The 15,472-nt window shown below is 47.4% G+C and overlaps 1 protein-coding gene across 1 annotated transcript in view; it reads left to right on the top strand.

The window, feature by feature from the left end:
- tafa3b (TAFA chemokine like family member 3b) overlaps nt 1–7,952 on the top strand; it is a 55,221-nt gene extending 47,269 nt beyond the window's left edge. Inside the window, exon 4 of the mRNA XM_086011739.1 lies at nt 6,902–7,952. Within this exon, the coding sequence (XP_085867865.1) occupies nt 6,902–6,955 (54 nt within the window). The 3' untranslated portion in view covers nt 6,956–7,952. The remainder of the gene's footprint in view (nt 1–6,901) is intronic.
- The last annotated feature ends 7,520 nt before the right edge of the window (nt 7,953–15,472 follow it).

The following is a 15,472-nucleotide window of genomic DNA, read 5'->3' as shown; positions in this document are numbered from 1 at the left end:
CCCTTGTGCTCGCTGCCCCGTGTCCTAACTCGCACCAAGTCCCGTTCACCCATCACCCCTTGTGCTCGCTGCCCCGTGTCCTAACTCACACCCAGTCCTGTTCACCTATCGCCCCCTGTGCTCACTGCCCCGTGTCCTAACTCGCACCCAGTGCCGTTCGCCCATCACCCAATTCCAATTCCAATTCCAATTAAAATGCTTTATTGGCATGAAAGTTTACAGAGAACCATATTGCCAAAGCTTACATAGCAAAAAGGTACAGTTTTCCAACATTCTGTAGGTGTCAATCGATTTGACATTTGTTGGGTACATACAATATTACTTTTAAACAATATTAATTTTAAACAGTCTTTGTACTTCATTTGGTACGTTCAATATTAATTTTAAACAGTCTTAATTTTAAACAGTCCTCAGGTTGTGACATGTTGTTACATATTTGGCCCCAAGGTATGGTCTGTCTCCTTCTCCTAGGACCCCCTGTGCTCGCTGACCTACATTGGCTCCCAGTTAAGCAACACCTCGATTTCAAATTTCTCATCCTTGTTTTCAAATCCCCTCCATGGCCTTGTCCCTCCCTATCTCTGTAACCTCCTCCAGCCCCACAACCCTGTGAGATCTCCGCGCTCCTCCAATTCTGGCCTCTTGCACATCCCCCATTTTAATCGCTCCACCATTGGTGGCCATGCCTTCAGCTGCCAAGGAACTAAGCTCTGGAATTCCCTCCCTAAATCTCTCCGACTCTCTCTCCTCCTTTAAGACCCTCCTTAAAACTTACCTCTTTGACCAAGCTTTTGGTCACCTGTCCTAATATCTCCTGATGTGGCTCGGTGTCAAATTTTGTTTGATAATCGCTCCTGTGAAGCACTTTGGGACATTTCACTACGTTAAAGGCGCCATATAAATACAAGTTGTTGTTGTTGTTGGGAGGGATTGAAGGAAATTTGTTGCATTGCACGGCTTTAAACCAGGAGAAATAGATCGGTGTAGGTCCCGGCCGTAGCAAAGGATGGGCTGAAGGACAATCTGAAAGTCAAGCTTTTCAATCTTCCAGCTCTTCGATGTAACAAGATAGCGCGCAGAGCGGCTGCTAATGGCATTTAATCAGATCGCAGATAGTTTGTCATTTCCATCCCATTGCCAAAGTTTTTTTAATGCAGACTTGCCGATCGTCCGCCATGTATGCTGACATAAACTCATCTTAGAGCACAGAAGGAGGCCATTCGGCCCACCGTGCCTGTACCAGCTCTTTGAAAGAGCTCTCCAATTAGTCCCACTCCCCCCCCCGCTCTTTCCCCAGAGCCCTGCAAATTTTCCCCTTCCAGTATTTATCCAATTCCCTTTTGAAAGTTACTATTGAATCTGCTTCCTGCCCAATCAACATCCCTCAATCAACATCACGAAAACAGATCATTTGGCCGTTATCATATTGCTGTTTGTGGGAGCTTGCTGTGCGGAAATTGGCTTTTTTTTATTCATTCATGGGATGTGGGTGTTGCTGGCAAGGCCGGCATTTATTGCCCATCGCTTGTTGCCCTTGAGAAGGTGCCAGCACCTTCTTGAACCGCTGCAGTCCATGTGATGAAGGTGCTCCCAACAGTGCTGTCCTGGGGCCAATATTAATCCCTCAATCAACATCACTAAAACAGATCAGCTGGTCATTATCACATTGCTGTTTGTGGGATCTTGCTGTGCGCAAATTGGGTGCTGCGTTTCCTACATTACAACACAGTGACTACACTTCAAAAAGTACTTCATTGGCTGTGAAGCGCTTTGGGACGTCCCGAGGTGGTGAAAGGCGCTGGAGAAACACAAGTCTGTCTTTCTTTCCACCACCCTGTCAAGCAGTGCATTCCAGATCAGAACAACTCGCTGTGTAAATATTTTTTCCCTCAAGTCACCTCTGGTTCTTTTGGCAATTACCTTAAATCTGTGTCCTCTGGTTACTGACCGAAGAGCGATTCGAAACCCCCCGTCCACCTTCCGGTTGAAATGAGTAGAGTGACCATCCTTTTCAGTCAGCTTGTGTTCCGTGGAGGTAGCTGCCATTCACCCCTCACTAAGAAAGATCCACCATTTCTACAGCGTCTTTCACGACCTCAGGACGTCCCAAAGTGCTTTACAGCCAATGAAGTTTAATCACTGTTGTAATGTGGAAAACGCAGCAGCCAAATCACACACAGCAAGCTCCCACAAACAGCAATGAGATAATATTAATCCCAGAAATTCGGGTCGGGGGCTTCCCGCGGGTGCAAGCCTCCGACCTGCACTTACCTACCGCGCCTGCCGTTGAGCTGTGGGCCCCGTGGGATTCCGATCCTGGGCCTCCTCCAGCTGCCGGCGCGCAGTACTTGCGTATCCCAGGGGCGCAGTTAGTTCGAAGCGTCCCCTGGGATCACGTGGGCCATGGGCAGCCAATGGTAGCAGGGAATCTCTATTCATAGATTTGACAGGAAAATCTATGAATAGAGATCGGCCCCAAAACCTAACTAAAACTTCAAATAATTTTTTTTTTTAATCACATTTTTAAAATAACTATAAGTTACATAAAATAACTATTTTAAACAATAATTTAAATTTTTGAAAAAATTAATTACAGTTTTTAACGGGGCTAAAAATAAACTTACCTTTCTTTAAAGTATTTAAAAATAATAAACCTGTGGAAAAAATGTTTTAATTTTACTTAATTCACAACTTACCTTGTTAAAAGCAGGCCTTGCGACTGCTTTTTAAAAGCATAGCTCCTGGAGACTTACCCTCCCAGAGAAACCTGCAAAAAAAAACGGAAGTTCCAGGCGTACGCGCTGCCTCTCCGGCGCACGCGTTCGACCTGTGAACCCCTTCCTTCAAGGGAATGGAAGTTCCGGTTTCCCGCGCATGCGCAGTGCATGCACGAAACCGGCACTTTCGTTGGCCCTACGCGTGAGTACCCAACGTGTACTCACCCGTGGGGACCTGAATTTCTATAGACCAGATCATCTGTCGGTAGAGGGATAACCTTTGATTCGAGGGAATCTAGGAGAACGCCTCTGCTGTTCTTCAAAATAGTGCCGTGGGATCTTTTACGTCCACCTGAACTGGTAGCCTGGGCCTCGGTTTAACGCCTCATTTGAGACCTCTGACAATGCCGTGCTCCGTCAGCACTGCACTGAAGGGTCAGCCTGGATTATGTGCTCAAATTCTGGAGTGGGGCTTGAACCCATCACTTTCGAAAGGGAGAACGGTTAGAGGAAACTATTGGTAAATTCAACAGCGAGCTGAACAGTTATTTGGTCATGAACGGGGTTGACGGATGTGAGAGATAAGAGTTTTATCAAATCTTGCAGCCTCTTTTTTATCATGAACAGTCTGGGGCTCTAAAGAGACGGCTGAGGGGTGACCTGATGGAGGTCTTTAAAATTATGAAGGGGTTCGATAGGGTAGACGTAGAGAAGATGATTCCACTTGTGGGGGAGACCAGAACTAGGGACCATAACTATAAGATAAATCCAATAAGGAATTCAGGAGAAACTTCTTTACCCAGAGAGTGGTGAGAATGTGGAACTCGCTACCACAGGGACTGGTTGAGGCGAATAGTATCGATGCATTTAAGGGGAAGCGAGATAAACACAGGAGGGAGAAAGAAATAGAAGGATAAGCTGAACCAGGGGTCACAGTCTAAGGATAAGGGTTAAACCATTTAGGACTGAGATGAGGAGGAATTTCTTCACCCAGAGAGTGGTGAACCTGTGGAATTCTCTACCACAGAAGGCAGTTGAGGCCAATTCATTAAATATATTCAAGAAGGAGTTAGATATATTTCTTAAGGCTAAAGGGATCAAGGGATATGGGGAGAAGGCAGGGACATCAGCGATGATCTCATTAAATGGCGGAACAGGCTCGAGGGGCCAAATGGCCTACTCCTGCTCCTATTTTCTGTGTTTCTATGTTTCTATGTTTCTATAGGGTGCAATGAAGAGGGGTGGGAGGAAGCTCGTGTGGAGCATAAACACCGGCATAGAATGGCTTGTTTCTGTGCTGTGCAGTCTATGTAATTCTATGTAATATTGATGTGTGATCCTTGTTACTGAGATACTCTGTAGAAATGTTTGAACTGGGGGATAGGGCCGGGGCTGTTAGCCATTTAGAAACATAGAAACATAGAAGATAGGAGCAGGAGTAGGCCATTCGGCCCTTCGAGCCTGCTCCGCCATTCAATGAGATCATGGCTGATCATCCAAATTCAGTACCCTGTCCCTGCCCTCTCCCCATATCCCTTGATCCCTTTAGCCTTAAGAAATATATCCAACTCTTTTTTGAATATATTTAATGAACTGGCCTCCACCGCCCTCTGTGGCAGAGAATTCCACAGGTTCACCACTCTCTGGGTGAAGAAATTCCTCCTCATTTCAGTCCTAAATGGCTTACCCCTTATCCTTAGACTATGACCCCTGGTTCTGGACTCCCCGGCCATCATAAACATCCTTCCTGCATCTAGTTTGTCCAGGCCTGACAGAATTTTATAGGTTTCGATGCGATCCCCTCTCAATCTTCTAAACTCCAGTGAGTATAAGCCCAATCGACACAATCTCTCCTCATACGTCATTCCTGCCATCCCAGGTATCAGCCTGGTGAATCTTCACTGCACCCCTTCCATGGCAAGAACGTCCTTCCTCAGGTAAGGCGACCAAAACTGCACACAATACTCAAGGTGCGGTCTCACCAAGGCCCTGTACAACTGTAGCAAGACATCCTTGTTCCTGTACTCGAACCCTCTTGCTACGAAGGCCAACATACCATTTGCCTTCTTAACCGCCTGCTGCACCTGCATGCTTACCTTCAGCGACTGGTGCACAAGAACACCCAGGTCTCTTTGCACTTCCCCTTCTCCCAATCTATTGCCATTCAAATAATAATCTGCCTTCCTGTTTTTGCCACCAAAGTGGATAACCTCACATTTATCCACATTATAGTGCATTTGCCATGTTTCTGCCCAATCACCCAACCTGTCCAAATCGTACTGGAGTTTCACGACATCCTCCTCACAGCTTACCCTCCCACCCAGCTTTGTGTCGTCTGCAAATTTTGAGATATTACATCCAATTCCCTCGACCAGATCATTAATATATATTGTGAACAGCTGGGGTCCTAGAACCGATCCTTGCGGTACCCCACTAGTCACTGCCTGCCACTCGGAAAACGACCCGTTTATTCCAACTCTTTGCTTTCTGTCCGCCAACCAGTTCTCTATCCAAGTCAATACCTTGCCCCCAATCCCATGTGCCTTAATTTTGCACGCTAATCTCTTATGTGGGACCTTATTGAAAGCCTTCTGAAAGTCCAAATACACCACATCCACTGGTTCTCCCTTATCTATTTTACCAGTTACATCCTCAAAAATTTCCAGTAGATTAGTCAAGCATGATTTACCTTTTGTAAATCCATGTTGACTTTGTCCGATCCTGTCACTGCTTACCAAGTGCTCTGCTATTACATCTTTTATAATAGATTCTAGCATTTTCCCCACTACCGATGTCAGGCTTACCGGTCTATAATTCCCTGCTTTTTCTTGACCACCTTTTTTGAATAGTGGGGTAACATTAGCTACCCTCCAATCCATGGGTACTGTTCCAGAGTCTATCGAGTTCTGGAAGATGACCAGCAATGCATCTACTATTTCTAGGGCCACTTCCTTAAGTACCCTGGGATGTAGATCATCAGGCCCTGGGGATTTATCGGCCTTCAGTCCCATCAATTTTCCTAACACCATTTCCCTACAAATACTGATTTCTTTCAGTTCCACCCTTTCATCAGGCCCTATGTTCCCCGGCATCTCTGGGAGGTTATTTGTGTCCTCCTTTGTGAAGACAGAACCAAAGTATGAATTTAGTTGGTCTGCCATTTCTTTGTTTCCCATTATAAATTCCCCTGATTCTGACTGTAAGGGACCTACGCTTGACTTCACCAATCTTTTTCTCTTCACATATCTATAAAAGCTTTTACAGTCAGTTTTTATGTTCCCTGATAGCTTACTCTCATATTCTATTTTCCCTTTCTTAATTAATCCCTTTGTCCTCCTTTGTTGAATCCTAAACTGCTCCCAATCCTCAGGATTATTGCTTTTTCTGGCCAATTTATATGTCGTCTCCTTGGATCTTATGCTATTCCTAATTTCCCTTGTTAGCCACGGTTGAGTCACCTTTTTTGTTTTATTTTTATGTCAAACTGGGATGAACAAATTCTGTAGCTCATCCATTCGGTCTTTGAATGTTTGCCATTGCCTATCCACCGTCAACCCTTTGAGTGCCATTCCCCAATCAATCCTACCCAACTCGCTCCTCAGACCATCGTAGTTTCCTTTATTTAAATTGAGGACCCTAGTCTCTGAGTCAACTACTTCATTCTTCATCTTAATGAAGAATTCGATCATATTATGATCGCTCAGACCCAAGGGGCCTCGTACAACAAGATTGCTAATTAATCCTTTCTCGTTACATAATACCCAGTCTAAGATGGCCTGATCTCTGGTTGGTTCCTCGACATATTGGCCCAGGAAACCATCCCGTAAACACTCCAGGAATTCCTCCTCCACAGTATTGTTACTAATTTGGTTGGCCCAATCTATATGGGTCCTCTTGATGCAGGCTTCAAACCAGACAGATGAATCGCGATGGTAATGTTACCAGGTCAGCTATAGGCTTGTGGTCCAGTGGGTGAGAGCTGGAGTCCAAGGCACATCAGAGTGCTTCACAGTGATGAGCTGCTGTATCCCATTGATTTATCTATTCACTCTTGTTGTATTCCAGGTCACTCAATAGTCCTTTGGGAATACGGGAGGCAGTGTTTTATTTTTTAAACCTGAAAAGGGTTCCATCTTTCAACAGATTGGACTGGTTAACCTGACTTATAGTTTGTTCCCAAGCAGCTGCTTTTGTCCGAATGGGAATCGCTTCGGCTCCCAAAGGAACGTCAGATATAATGAGGGCACCCGGGACACTCCACAGGAGGAAAGGACGCACCGGAGGGATTCTCGTGGTGGTTGAACGCTGGAAAGCTGGACAGGACCAAGGCTGCGACGTAGCCCTCTTAGAGACACGCGCCAGGGGGATGGACATTGAACGTACTGAAAATACAGCTTCCTTCCAGCACATTGAAGCCTGAATCAAGAGGGAGCCCCCCCCCACACCCACCCACCCCCCACCACCCCCTTTGTCGTAAAGGAACAACGTTCCCCTGTCTCATCGCCCAGCCCAGACACTCCTACAACGCATCTCAGTACGAACAAGAATTGTGGTCTTCAGGAAGTCCACACCGATATGACATTGAGCAACCTTCGAAAGGGAAAGAGAGAACAAAGCTGTTCTGAACCATTCCCAACGAAAGCTTCGGTTTTTGCCACTTTCCATCCAATTCCAGTCAACGAAACACGGTCCTTCGGTTTTAAGTGGTCGGGGCCGCCATCTCTCTGGGGCAGCCATGGTGGAGTGTGCAGAAGGGCCGCAACATCTCCGAAATCCACAGGATGGGCCAGCAGTGACAGCAAGTGCTAATGCTTGAAAGCCATGATGTGGTGTGGGTGTTCAGTAGACAGCCAGCATCATTGAACGAGTGTTAAGGCAACTTGAGAATTGCCCGCTGCTGCACCTGACGGGGTCCAATCCACCTTCTCGTTCAGCAGGCTTGCTCACCAGCAGTAGGACTGGTCTTTTACTGTAGCACGGTTCCTGGGATCACTGCTCTTTCTGGATCTGGCGCCCTGTCTCCCTCCTCCAATTGCTCCATTAATTACTGACACTACAGCAATGCCTCGTCCCTATTTTTATAACAGGCCTCCTGATTGGCTCCTTGTAGACGAGTAGTGAAGATTAATCAGATCTTGTGACCTTCTGTAATCCCCAGTTAGATTGTATTATAACTGTACAATTCAGAGTTAATACATGTTCATGTCTGATAAAGATAGTGCTTTGTCTTTTGAATTTATTGCTGTTAATTTTTGTAAATCACCTACACAGAGACTGAATACTCCATGTCTGAACCCATCCAGTCAGGTTTCCTCCCCTGCAACAGCACTGAAACCGCTCTTATCAAAGTCACAAATCATCTCATATGTGACTGTGACCGTGGTAAACTTTCCCTCCTCATCCTTCTCGACCTGTCTGCAGCCTTTGACATGGTTGACCACACCATCTTCCGCCAATGCCTCCGGCGCTCCGTCGTCCAGCTGGGTGGGACTGCACTCGCCTGGTTCATAGAATCATAGAAACATAGAAGATAGGAGCAGGAGTTGGCCATTCGGCCCCTCGAGCCTGCTCCACCATTTGATGAGATCATGGCTGATCATCCAAATTCAGTACCCTGTCCCTGCCTTCTCCCCATATCCCTTGATCCCTTTAGCCTTAAGAAATATATCCAACTCCTTCTTGAATATATTTAATGAATTGGTCTCAACTGCCTTCTGTGGTAGAGAATTCCACAGGTTCACCACTCTTTGGGTGAAGTAATTCCTCCTCATCTCAGTAATAAATGGCTTACCCCTTATCCTTAGACTGTGACCCCTGGTTCTGGACTCCCCGACCATCGGGAACATCCTTCCTGCATCTAGTCTGTCTAGTCCTGTTAGAATTTTATAAGTTTTAATGAGGTCCCCTCTCATTCTTCTAAACTCCAGCGAGTATAAGCCTAATCGACCCAATCTCCATTCCTATCTCTCCAGTCGTAGCCAGAGAATCACCTGCAACGGCTTCTCTTCCCACTCCCTAACTGTTACCTCTGGAGTCCCCCAAGGATCTATCCTTGGCTCCCTCCTATTTCTCACCTACACGCTGCCCCTCGGCGACATCACCTGAAAACACAAAGTCAGGCTGCACATGTACGCTGATGACACCCAGCTTTACCTATGTTAAAGGTGCTATATAAATGCAAGTTGTTGTTGTTATACAGTGGGGAGCCAGGGAAACACCAAGTTTAAAATCATGACTACATCGCCTGAGAGTTTGAAACCAATAGATGAAAGATAATTGGTCAGCGCGCTCGATATTTCCTTGTTCCCGCTGGCGGAGGATAAGGTACCTCAGTAGTGGCACAGAACTGGGTAATTTCGGCTTCACTGTCGAGGGTGATGAGTGACGAGCATTGGTGCCCGTGGAAACAGCACCGCAGGACAGGAGCGGAGAGAGCTGGACAAATACCTGGCTTTTAAACAAATAATTCCCAGCGGTTAATGTGAAACTGGGGCCTCCTCTGGCAGGAAGATGTAATTACAGCATGACTCGTTTGCATAGGAAGTTCCTATTGTAAATGTTGACATGGGGATTTATAGAAAGAAAGACTTGCATTTCTATAGCGCCATTCATGGCCACCGGACGTCTCAAGGCACTTTACAATCAATGAAGTACTTTTTGAAGTGTGGTCACTGTTGTAATGTGGGATACGAGGCAGACAATTTACGCACAGCAAGGTCCCACAAACAGCAATGTGATAATGACCAGATAATCTGTTTTTATTATATTGGTTGAGGGATAAATATTGTCCAGGACACCGGGGATAACTCCCCTGCTCTTGTTCGAAATACTGCCATGGGATCTTTTACATCCACCTGAGAGAGCAGACGGGGCCTCGGTTTAACATCTCATCTGAAAGACGACACCTCCGACAGTGCAGCACTCCCTCAGCACTGCACTGGGAGTGTCAGCCTAGCTTTGTGTGCTCAAGCCTCTGGAGTGGGACTATGAACTCACAACCACTGAGCCACAGCTGACACTATGAGGAAACTTGACATGGAGTACATGGAGATGTAAAGATTTTAAAACTTTACATATATGTAGATGCTGTCGCTGTGTGCAGTGACATCGTATGTTATAATATTTCCCTGATTGATGGATAAATACTTGAAAACGAAAGATTTTCAGGGCTCTGGGAAAAGAACAGGGGGAGTGCGACTAATTGGAGAGCTCGACCCAAAGAGCCGGCACAGGCCCGATGGGCCGAATGGCTGCCCTCTGTACTGCAGGATTCTAGGATTCTACGAACCAAATGTAATAGTAAAATAAAGCACTCGTCATTCTCCTAGCAGTACCCAACTGTGGAAAGCTTCGCAAACAAGTTTATGAAGTTGTGGCACACGGCAACCGGGGAATTAAGACTTCCCCCAAACTTTTATAATAATCTACATGAAGACACAACAACTCGCATTTCTATAGCGCCTTTAATGTAGCAAAACGTCACAAAGGTGCTTTGCAGATAAAAATGGACGTTGAGACAAAGAAGGAGATATTGGGGGGAGTGACTGAAAGCGTGGTCAAAGAGGTGGGTTATAAGGAGGGCCTTTAAGGAGGAGAGAGAGGTGGCGAGCAGAGAGGTTCGGGGAGAGAATTCCACAGCTTTGGGAGGAAACAGAGCTCCCGAAGAATGCGGTCTCCAAGTCCCATGTTTCCTTTGTTGCGATACAGCTGTTCGCCACTGTTAACAAGCCTTTAACGCCCCGATAATCCGTGGTATAAATATTTGTTATTTCGGTGAGTTATTTTAATGTTTCTCCCTTAACATTGTGGAGCTACGCACCATGACAAGGTCAAAAGGCTTTCGTGACATGTCCCAAAGTCACACAGCAGGAGGCGCTCCAGATCAGGAAGTCACAATTGGGGGAATGATGGGTTGTACCATTCGGTGGAGGATTAACCCCGTCACTGCCCTGACAACACAGTTATTGCTTGACCGAAATGTGTTGGCCTAAATATTCGGTTGCTTTGCGCCTCCCATTAGCGCCCTAAGAGGGCGCTAGCGGGGCGCAAAGCAACTAGCACCTGGGCGCGGCACTGCCAACGCCTCCCGCGAAATTCAGCAGCGGCGGTAACCATTAGTGACCCGCAGCGCTGCGCCACCGGCGATGACCTCATTACCATTCGCAGCACCCCACTCGCGCCCCGGCTGCAATCTTCGGTAGCGCTCCCAGACTTATCGCCGGACGCTATGTCCGACGGGGTCGGGGGGGGCTACCTGCGGCCGGGGCGGCGCAAATTAATGGGGAGGTGCTGGGCGGCCATTTTTGTTGCTGGCCGTCTGCCAGCACCTGCCCCCCCTCTGCCATTCCTGGCCTCCTCTGAAGCCCCCCCCACCCCACGGAGTGCCGGCTGTGCCGGGCTCTTTTGCCGGCACTCCGATCCCTGGTGGCCCGGTTCGTGCTGCGCCAGGCCCCTCCGCTTTAAGAAGGGGAGGAAGGCCTGCAGTACCGTGGTGCTGCGGCACGTAGCGCCGCGATATTCCCTCGCAGCGCCCCAAGTGGGAGGCAGGGCGCTTCCAGTAGCACCCCGCTTCCCTCTTGGGGCGCTACCGATGAATTTCGGCCGCGGGGGCGCTAATTTTTTTGGGGCACTAAAAGTAGCGCCCCGGCGTATTTAGCACCCCAAAGGGGGCGCAGCTCAATTCTTTCCCCATTGACCTTAAAGCATTAAACAATGGCCCAGATTTTGCAGGAGTGGGGCATCTCGTGGCATGCATCGTTAGTTAGACTTTTTCCCCTCACCCCTCAGCTCGAAAATATTTTGTGCCCTGCACGTTGCTGGGAGTGCGAGCTGGTAATGGCGCGGCGAGGGCAGCGGAGCGTCTGGGACCTCGGTGAACGACAGGACCAACAGTCTGTCTCCCTAACCAGCGAGATTAAAGGATTGAGAAAGAAACAGAAGAGCGACGGAGAAGGGAATCGTGTGAATTCAGGTACAGAGAGAGAAATAAAGGCCGCGATTTCGCTGACCGAGGCGCGTCCAGGGCGGCCGGGGTCGGTGTCGCGGTCCCAGCCCGCTGCCTACTGCAGCCAAGTGATTTTACATTAATAGGGCTTGTTAAGCCCGCCCTGCCAGGTTCCCGGTTCAGAAAGCTCAATCTGTCTTCCAACTGCAGTAAGCAACAGCTTCTGAGCTTTGAAAGTGAACAGCTGTAACATGGGATCTGTTATACAACTTTGGCAGCTGTCAGGTCGTGAGATAATTCAATGGTGAATCCAATCACGACATGCTGAGCTGACATGTTCCCCGAGCAGCGGGTAACCCGTGAGGGAGCATGTAACATTGAAATGTAGGTATAAAATAACAGTTAATTGGATTTAATGATGTGAATTGCCACTCCCGCCACTTGGTGTCGGATCCGTGCGCTGCCGACAGACCCAACACCTGGGAGACTCGCGTGGAGGCGGGTTGACAGCGGGGTCTTTGCTATTTTGACAGCTGACCCGCCCCCGAACCCGCTCTCTGAGCGCCGGCAAAATTCAGCCCAAAGAGAAAGAAAGATTGGATTAAGAGAAAGAAAAAAGAGACAGAAAGGAACAGCAAGGAAAATTTTTTTTAAATGTTAAAAATCTCTAAGAATAATTTACTGTAGGAGTGAAACTCCACAGTTTCAATTGTTCCCTTTCTGAGCTGAAGAGGTTGAGTGGCATTGCAGGATCATAAATCTCCTCATAAAAAGGGTCCTTACGTTGTTAAGTACCAGCCCTAACATTCTGCCGCGAGTTTAATGGGTAATTAATGCGCAAAGACAGCAATTTCTTGAAACTCACGGGGAGGTTGAGGGTGAGCTGTTGTTTTCGCGAGGCTAACAGGCGGTGCGACGCGAATCGCCCAGAAACTTATGGCGATGTGCAAGTCACACTGCGCCGTCAGGGAGCTCAACTTTGACCCGTGCTTTGGTTTACAGAGAATGAAGATTACTCCAGGGTAGGGTTCCTGTCCTATGGATTACACCACTTCAGAGAGAAAGAAGGACTTGCATTTACACATCTTTCATGACCACCGGACGTCCCAAAGCACTTTACAGCCAATGAAGTACTTTTTGAAGTGTAGTCACTGTTGTAATGTAGGAAACGCAGCAGCCAATTTGTGCACAGCAAGCTCCCACAAACAGCAATGTGATAATGACCAGATAATCTGTTTTTAGTGATGCTGATTGAGGGATAAATATTGGCCCCAGGACACCGGGGAGAACTCCCCTGCTCTTCTTCGAAATAGTGCCGTGGGATTTATATGTCCACCTCAGAGGGCCTTGGTTTAATGTCTCATCTGAAAGACGGCACCTCCGGCAGTGCAGCACTCCCTCAGCACTGCACTGGGAGTGTCAGCCATGATTTTGTGCTCCAGTTTCTGGAGTGGGACTTGAACCCACAACCTTCTGACTCTGAGGCACAGAGCTGCCTACTGAACCATGGCTGACACTTCAAGATAAAGGACTTTTATTTTTTTAAATTCTCAAATGCAGCTCGAAATCCACTCATGATTCACATCTAAACTACCACTTGGTACCTGCGACACGAAGCCAGTGATGTCCTCATCAAGAGTGGACGGTATTCTGGGTGTTCAACATGACAAGCCATCGGCTTATGACTCAGGTAATCAATAACTCAACTCCCTCTCTACAGGTTTTCTGTAGCGCAGAAGGAAGAGTTTTATTGAACTCTAGATAAAGTAAGTGCTGTACACCCTTGGCCGACATCACATTGAGAGGCAGGAAGACACAGGGAAATAGATGAGAAAGATGGAACAGACCAAGTCCCCTATCACTTGTTAGTTTCTTTTCAAACAGCTCCCTGGATCATGCAGGGTAATACAGGAAACCGGAAATCTCTGTTAACCAGCAAAATTCAGGAGTAGGTTCAGGTAAGTTTTACTTCATATTAATGGCAGTTCCTGGATCTGTGGCTGTGTAACTGGGGTTCGTGCACTTGTTGCTAAGCAACAGGGATGCTTGGTCTGTGGCCAGAGTTCCTGCACATGTTGCTAAGCAACAGGGAAGCCTGGATTTGTTGCTGTGTACGGAGCTCTCGTACCTTTTAACTATACCTCTCTGTAATCCGGACTTTTTGATAAACCGGCACCACGCCGGTCCCATCGGTGCCGGATAATAAAGAGTTTCCTATTAGGATTATATCGCGCTGAATTTGAGATTCAGATTGTTGGGTTCCATTTGTCTTTCCCACTTCCTCTCTCCTGAAAAGAAGAAAGTAACTTACATTTCAAAACCCTTGGTCAGTTCTGACGAAAGGTCTTCGACCTGAAACGTTAACTCTGTTTCTCTCTCCACGGATGCTGCCTGGCCTGCTGAGTTTTTCCAGCATTTTCTGTTGTTATACCAGGGATAACTCCGCTGTTCTTCTTCAAAATAGTGCCATGGGATCTTTTACATCCACCTGAGAGAGCAGATGGGGTCTCGGTTTAACGTCTCATCTGAAAAACGACACCTCCGACAGTGTAGCACTCCCTCAGTACTGCACTGGAGTGTCAGCCTAGATTTTTGTGCTCAATTCTCTGGAGCGAGACGTGAATCCTCAACCTTCTGACTCAGAGGTGAGAGTGCTGCCCACTGAGCCACGGCAGACACCAGATAGCACCTCATTGCATCAGGTGGAACATTCAGCCTGCCTCCTGCGTCGGCCCCTCAGCCTGTACTGTACACACATATTGCCAGTAGCACAAACACGCTGCAGTTCCAGCTTGTACAGTGGGTTGTTCCGGCTGATTTTGGAATTGGCAAATCTGGGGAGGGGATTTGTTCAGGCTCGGCGTTCCTGGTCAAATCCGAAAGCTGTTTGTGTACTGAATTTTGCAAGTCCAGAACTGCTAGCAATCTGTCCTTACGGCGACAATACCCCTTTAAATCCTGGGACAGGGTTCTGCGGGCAGGGTCGTACATCGCAGTTACAACCCCCACAGCTATACCGTGGTCCTGAATGTCCGATTAAACCTCCCGTTACTTTCCACCTCTGTGCGCAACATCCCACTAACCTGCGAACATGTTAGATTGGAGCGTTTTTTGGCAAATTATATTCAGATACCCAGGCAAACATTTAGATTGGAATTCTGCTATCTCTCCTTTGTTTGCAACCCCTGGGCCTACTCCTCTCATTGATATGCAATCTTACAAAAAAGTGAATGCTAATTATTATTTTACGCAAGTGCCGAGGAATTGAAATCACAAAGGGCTCTGTGTGTATCTGATCTGTACACAGCACGTTCGCCGTGTGGAGTCTCTCAGTGAACCATCAATCACAATCCGTCCTCACAGTCAACTAACGGCGCAGGATCCAGGGCAGTTATTTAACCAGATCCCGCACAGCCTGCTCTGCAAGGTCTGTGTTGTAGACATTCTGACAGCAGGAAAGCAGATGGGGCTAAAAGGGTTAAATTATGAGGACTCGGCTCGTCTTCCCTCGAGTTTAGAAGATTAAGGGGCGATCTAAATGAGGCGTTTAAGATGATTAAAGGATTCAAGAGGGTAGACAGAGAGAAACTATTTCCTCTGGTGGGGGGAGTCCAGAACAAGGGGGCAGAACCTTAAAATCAGAGCCAGGCCGTTCAGGGGTGATGTCAGGAAGCACTTCTTCACACAAAGGGTGGTGGAAATCTGGAACTCTCTCCCAAAAAAGCTGTTGAGGCCGGGGGTCAATTGGAAATTTCAGCACTGAGACGGATAGATTTTTGTTAGGCAAGGGAATTAAGGGTTTCGGAACCAA

Source organism: Somniosus microcephalus, chromosome 18 (assembly GCF_052327205.1).
Source record: "Somniosus microcephalus isolate GS21.2 chromosome 18, FLI_Smic_1.0, whole genome shotgun sequence".
Classification (NCBI taxonomy): Eukaryota; Metazoa; Chordata; class Chondrichthyes; order Squaliformes; family Somniosidae; genus Somniosus; species Somniosus microcephalus.
This window is presented reverse-complemented; position numbering and strand designations above follow the sequence as displayed.